At 38.5% G+C, this 6,649-nt stretch overlaps 1 protein-coding gene across 1 annotated transcript; it reads right to left on the minus strand.

Annotated features, from left to right (window-relative positions):
• Nucleotides 1-442: 442 nt before the first annotated feature.
• Nucleotides 443-2,429, minus strand: ccdc43 (coiled-coil domain containing 43). Its single transcript, XM_037688756.1, has 5 exons — nucleotides 2,232-2,429; nucleotides 1,654-1,747; nucleotides 1,410-1,545; nucleotides 1,230-1,285; nucleotides 443-1,112 (listed from the first exon to the last, which is right to left on the minus strand). The coding sequence occupies exons 1-5, from the start codon at nucleotides 2,403-2,405 to the stop codon at nucleotides 925-927; spliced, it is 648 nt and encodes a 215-aa protein (XP_037544684.1). The 5' UTR covers nucleotides 2,406-2,429; the 3' UTR covers nucleotides 443-924.
• Nucleotides 2,430-6,649: the final 4,220 nt, after the last annotated feature.

The following is a 6,649-nucleotide window of genomic DNA, read 5'->3' on the forward strand; positions in this document are numbered from 1 at the left end:
TGCATTAATCAAACTCCTCTAAGAAACAGTGTTATCAGTGACATCGTAGTTACATTTTCTTAATAGTGTATTATTTTAAGTCTTAATTTAAATTGTACAAATGAAACCTTTTAAAAGTTGAAATGTTCTAGTTTGTGAAACTATACAAGTCTATTGCTGTTCACTTTGTAATAATTTGTTTCACTTATCTGAATTTAGGCCAAACTAAAGATTTTAGTTCAACTGTTACAGTAAATATAAACGTATCAGCGTTATCAGTGAAACGTGTCCGTTTCTGTGCCGTCCATGTTTGCATGAACTGGTACCAGTGCCTTGGAAAGTAAAACCAGATTGTTCTGTTCCTGTAATTATAATATTCTTGTTTTTGTTTGTTTGTTACTCATTCTGTTTAAAAATAATAATAAAAAAAAAAAGAATAAATCCAAAAACACACAGATGTCTGAATTTTTTTTAATAATAGTTTTGTAAAAGATACCTCTCAAACGTTCATGTGATGGTGCATTGTATATTTGTGGTTATATTAGCAAATCTTTGTTCTTTGTGAAAAATTAAAAAGCAGCAGAAAGAATAGAACTCGTCTTTAGTGGGTTTGCAAAAATATCAATTTGTTAAACGGTAGCATAAAGAGCATAAACGGAAATATGGATCTGAGTTGTTTTGAGTTTTGTTCGTTTCCCTCATGGTTATTTTTCGTTACAGTTTATGAAATTCTAAATTTAGTCAAAGCCTGTGTCACACTGGGAAAACAATGAAATGGAAAACAGCGTTCTGAGCCGCCGTATAGATTTTAAATCGCCGTTAGAGTGAAAATAAGAACATCGAGTGTTTGTTTACATGGGACTCAATCGAGGAGTATTAACAGTTTTTACACAGCTGGGAAAAAGGGAAAGATTGAGTACTTTTCCTTTGTGAAAAGTCTTGGTTTTATCTTTTGCGTTCACCTTTCTGTGTACGCTTCTTCTCCTTCTCTTTTCGGTCTTGTTTGGCTAGTTTGTCTTTCTCTCGCTGCATCTTGTCCGTCTCCTTCTTCTTCTGAGCGTCTTCACGGGCCTGCTCACGCTTCTGCTTCTGTCTGCTGAGCACTTCCTCCACGTTGGTGTTCTTGAACAAGGCTAGCGCTCTCAGTGAAGGACGTGCACGTTAATGCATTTTCAACACGAACCGTGCACACAGTATTAGATTACACGTGATTAAAACCCACTGTGATGATGACGGCCCAGAAAGGATACATTTATCACTTGGGGTAAAGTCAGTTCCAGTGGTTGGTTCGCCTTCTTCAGCTTCAGTGCTTTAGTTAAGGAAACAGCTGACATCTGAAGGTCACTACTGCCATGCTTGTTACTAGACTTAAAACCCAACACCTATTGTTATTTTATTTTATAGACGTTTCTGAAAGTGATTAAGGATATTCCTCTTCATCTGTTACGTTTGCATATTGAGCAAGTAGAGCCTCCTTCCTCTTCTTCGACTCCTCCGATACCTCCTTCTGTTTTACTACAATCTGAGCTTGCTTTTCTATCATGGTGGCAATGGCCTGGACCTCAGCTAATGAGGGGAAATAAAAAGTCACATTGTAAATAAATCATCACTGTAAGTTTGAATCATTCCAGATGTGCTGAACTGTGATGAGTGTTTAAGGAAGAGCACAATTACCATCGTCAGTATGTTGTCTTCCTGCTGAATGTCTGCAATACTCTGACCACTGGTGAATAATCTGCATGCACACATCCTCCATGGTGTCCTCCTCCTGCACACATGGATTAAAACATAAGTGGGTAAATCAGCAGCTGTGCTTACAAATGAGATCGTCATATTTATTAACATATCTGTATAAATCAGGGTAATAGTGTGGAATTTCTATTTTAAACCTAATAGTTCACCCAAAACTCAGCACAGTAGTGTGATGATAAACAAATCACAAGTTTAGACTTTAAAATACAACTGATTTTATCGCAGAGATGTTTCTAACAAATTAACATTAACTATAGTTACGATCATAAAAACACGGGTCATGTAATAAATACATTTTTGAATGGATTTTGGCGTGGGAGGACAGAATGGTCCTTTTCCGAGTTATACGGAGTTTAGTTGAGGCTAAAAGGCTGTTCTAACAGTGACATTAGAGCCAGCTGTCGTGGTCCAGCTGGCGGCCACAGACAGACAGACAGACAGCAGCAGATGTGAACACACCGCGGCGTGTCTGAGCAGGACACGCCGCTCCACGTATTCACCAGAAAAGCGCAAAATATCCCCAGAAGTGCATCTTTCTTCTCTTCGTCGCTGTCCTCTTCTTGTAAAATCCCTAAAATGTAAGTCCCGTACACTTCACGGTCCATTTCCAACGAGTCTAGTCGAGCATTTAGCCAGCTTTTAAACTCCCCGGCATCTCTCTCCGGCGCCGCCATATTGGCGCTTTGGGGTCTTTCGTTTGACACAGAGCTGCCTGTGTAAATGCCTGTATAAAATAAACAAATAAAACAAACTGCTCGGATTTTTTTTTATTTTTTATTTGGCTCGGCTCATAAGTAAGAGCCAGCTCAGTTTCCTTAACGACTTTTACAATTTATCTTGTAGGCTGCCTACTACTAGGACTCTATTTAGATACTGGTAATTTAATAAACAGTACATGAGCTGTACTGTCTGTGAGCATTTACTAGTATTTGGATGGATGGGGTCAAAGAGGCACCCCCCCCCCCCCCCCCCATTAAAAAAAACCCAATAACTCTATTCAAGAATAACTTAAACTGAATAATCCTCAAGTGAGGATACAGCGTCTTAGAAAGCTATATACAGTACATTAATTGTATTTATTTACTGTGTGTATTTTTCACAATTTAGGACAGAGGGCAAGCTTCAATATGTTGAGTATTAACTGGGCAGTTTTCTGTTATTCATCCATCCATCCGTTATCTTTACCTGCTTCTTCCTTTCTGGGTCACAGAGGTCACTGGCACCCATGTCCAGCAGTCACTGTGCGAGAGGCGGGGGACACCCTGGACATAAGTCTCCAGTCCATCACAGGACCACATAGAGACAGCCACTCACTCTTCCTCACATTTAGGGACAATTCAGAGTTACCAATCAGCCTAACATGCATGCTTTTGGTCTGTGGGAGGAAAACGAAGTATCCGGAGAAAATCCACGCATGCACAGAAAGAACATGTAATCTCCACCCAGAAAGGCCCCCGGCCAGGAATTGATCTGATGACCTATTTGCCGAGAGGCAACAGCACAACCAACTGATCCACCGTGCCACCCTCAGTTAGTATTAGTATTAGAAATAGGCCTTTATCAGACTGTTATTCCCTAATTCCCATATTGCAATATTTTTCTAATGACAGCAGTGTAATACAACTTCCCATCTGGACACCTTGAAACTTTCTGGAGGCCCCCTGGACAGAATAAAGTTCTTATTGTTCATATAAGAGTCATCAGATTAAGGCTTGGTCGTAACCTTCAAATCACTTCTGCCGTCTGCAGATGATGCACAACCAACCTGAAAGGCAGTCTATTACACTGTTCTCACATATAGCATGTATAAGAACAGGCTGCTACATTCAGTTTGTGCAGTGGTGAACTTAATCACAAGTGGTTTGAGCACTCTTCTTTCCCCTTTCATTATGATTTACACAAGTCTCAAGACATAAGAATATGTAGTGAGGGAAAACATGGAACATACATTTTCATTTGAAAATATAAGATACATTGCAGCCTCTTGTTTATGCTCAAATGCATTTTCAATTATGATTAATTCATTTTGTGAAAATTCAAAAACATTTATGGAAATTAAATGTGATCACTTTGTCCCGCTGCTCGTCTTGTTCATTAAATCAACTTTTAACTGCCAGATTTTCAGGCAGCGCTGCGTGCCCAGCACTGGCAGTCCCATAAGTGGCTGGTGAGACTGCCACAAATACAAAAGTTTCTGATTAAAAATGAACGTTTGATTGCCTCGAAGGTTCACTGAAGTATTTGCTTACCCTCATGCTTTGAGCGTGAGGTGTGTTAGCACCACTCCATTCACTGATTTCTAATTAAAGAGCCATTCTCCTTAAGGCCAGTGGGTAGCCAGCAGCCCAACTGCTCATGAAGCAACACAATCATGATCTCATCCGTTAATCTCAATACACACAAATAAAGAACCCTTTTAATCTCTTTTCATATAAACAATGAAATGTATTTTTTTTTAGTTTAATTTGTTTGATTGTGTTCATGAAGGATAGCATAATGAATTCAAGGGAAGGTTTACATTTTGAATGAACTGTTTAAAGTCATGATTTTTTTTTATACTCATATATTAATTTTGGATTACAGCTTTTATTGCAGCCTTTTCCAGTGAAGTCAGTGATGCATAAATCAGAGTGACGTTCAAGTTTTGGCCACTGGGTGGAAGTAAAAGATTTGTTGTCTCCTCTCTTGTGTCAGCGATGGGCTACCTTTACATGCATGGCAGTAGTTTGGACCTTGTTTGGAAAGTGGTACATTTAAGTTGCTTTGCGCATGCACATTAGAGTCAGTTTGTTAAAATGTAATTACAAGTTATCCTGATGCATGCTCAATTATTAATATAATATAATTATTATATTATATTAATATAATTAATTACAAGTTGAACTGTGGAGCAATAAAATGCCCTTCCAGATGTTTGTTCATTCTCTTTCATTTGACACTGGGACAACAGGCAACACCTTCCAGCTGTTTTGACTAAATGAAACGATGTTTCCATGTGAATGGGTTGATTCTGCGTTTAGAGGAGGTATTGTGCAGTGTGGGGGTGGTGGGGGGCAACAGTTACCCCTCATCTTCTAGTTATACCTCTGACATGCATACACACATCAGGTGTGCACGGGTTTGCATTCTTTCTGCGTAATAGCAGAAATTGCCCTGCGGTAATGAAGTATGAAGCTTCAATGACGTCAAAAGGAAATAACAGAGTGGAAGTATAGTCTCTAAATTAGTGCACCATTAGTGCCATGCAGTAATTAATTAAAATATACTGTATATATATTTACTTTATATATTATGGAACATGATACCAGTTGTTGAAACTAAGAATTTGTACTATTTGTTTGATAAACAAAAGTTAATTCTGGAATTCTGGCAGCAATAAATCTATAAAAATGTTGATATGGGGAACAACAGTGTTTAAAAGTAAGTGGTTCAAATACAAAACAGCTGGAAGAGCATTGTGCATCTAATTAATTTCATTGGCAACAGGTCACTAAAAGTATATATATATATATATATATATATATATATATATATATATATATATGAGCCTTTTAGAGATGCTGAATCTCTCAGAAGTAAAGATTCAACAATTTGGGAAAAACTGTCTAAAAATAGTGGCACAATTTCAAAATATTGCTTTTAACATAGAATAGGACTGACGTTGAAGAGACGTCTACAGTTCATAAAGCCAATACAAGATTTCAAGAATCTGAAGTAATTTCTGTGTGCAAAGGAGCACGCTGAAAGTCAGTAATGGATGCTCATGGCCTTTAGCCTTCAGGCGGCACTGCAGTAGATCCAGGTCTGATTCTGTTATGGACATCACATTATGGACCAGGGAACACGTCCACAAATCACCGCCTGTAACACGTCACCGTGGTTAAAGCTCTATCATGCAGCCAAGAAGCCATTCGCGAACACACCGTCATCTTCTCTGGGCCAAAGTTCATTTAAAATGGGCTGAGGCAAAGTGGAGATCTGCTCTGTGGTTGGATGAATCAACTTTTTTTGGGGGAAATCATGGATTCCACATCATCCATACTAAAGAGCGAAGGGAACATATAGCCTTTTACCAGCGCAAAGTTCAAAAGCTTGCCTCTCTGATGGTATGAGGGTGCATTCGTACCTCTGGCATGAACACATCTGTGAAGACTCCATCAATGTAGACCAGTCTGGACAGGTTTTAGAACAACATACACACACATCCAGCAAGAAATCCAGCAAAGAGCCAGGATTGATGAACAGCTACAATTGTACATTAGAGAAGAATGAGACATTTCCTTCAAAAAGCTCCAGCAGCTTTAAAACTTTAGTTCCTCCATGTTGTTAAAATAAAATAAAAAAGATGTTTCACAGCGGAAAACACGGCCTTGTCCCAAATCTTTTGAGCTATGTTGTTGCCATAAATTACACCCCCCCAAATTGTACCATTACACATTTTCAACATTTGCTGTGCTTACACTGTGAACAAAATATGGGTTTATGAGATTGTATGTTTTCAGGTTGTATTTACATTTTAACGCGTCCCAACTTTATCTGAATCCGCACTGTGTTTTTTTCCTATTCATGTTTTTTGTAAAAATAATTTTGTACACAAATATCAAATTGTATTTAAGATCATAAACTCCCCATACTTGCACAAGTGCTGGTGATTGCACAGGAAGCAGATGGAGGCAATTCAATCCTGGACAAAGACATTTAAAAGTTGTGCTTTCCCCATGTACATCCGTATTTAGTTGTTCCAAATGTCACTAATGCTTCTCGTCTCTCACTTTCTTTAGTTGTTTCATTGTTGCAGCTAGTACCGACACAGTGAGGTACATCCAGAGGCTAAAATACTCCTGTTAACAGAGTGGAGTGCTTGTAAGGGAGAAACTACCAATAAAGTATGCTGGTGGAGCCATATTTCAAACTAAGA

This window comes from Nematolebias whitei, chromosome 15, assembly GCF_014905685.2.
Source record: "Nematolebias whitei isolate Nwh7 chromosome 15, NemWhi1, whole genome shotgun sequence".
NCBI lineage: Eukaryota > Metazoa > Chordata > Actinopteri > Cyprinodontiformes > Rivulidae > Nematolebias > Nematolebias whitei.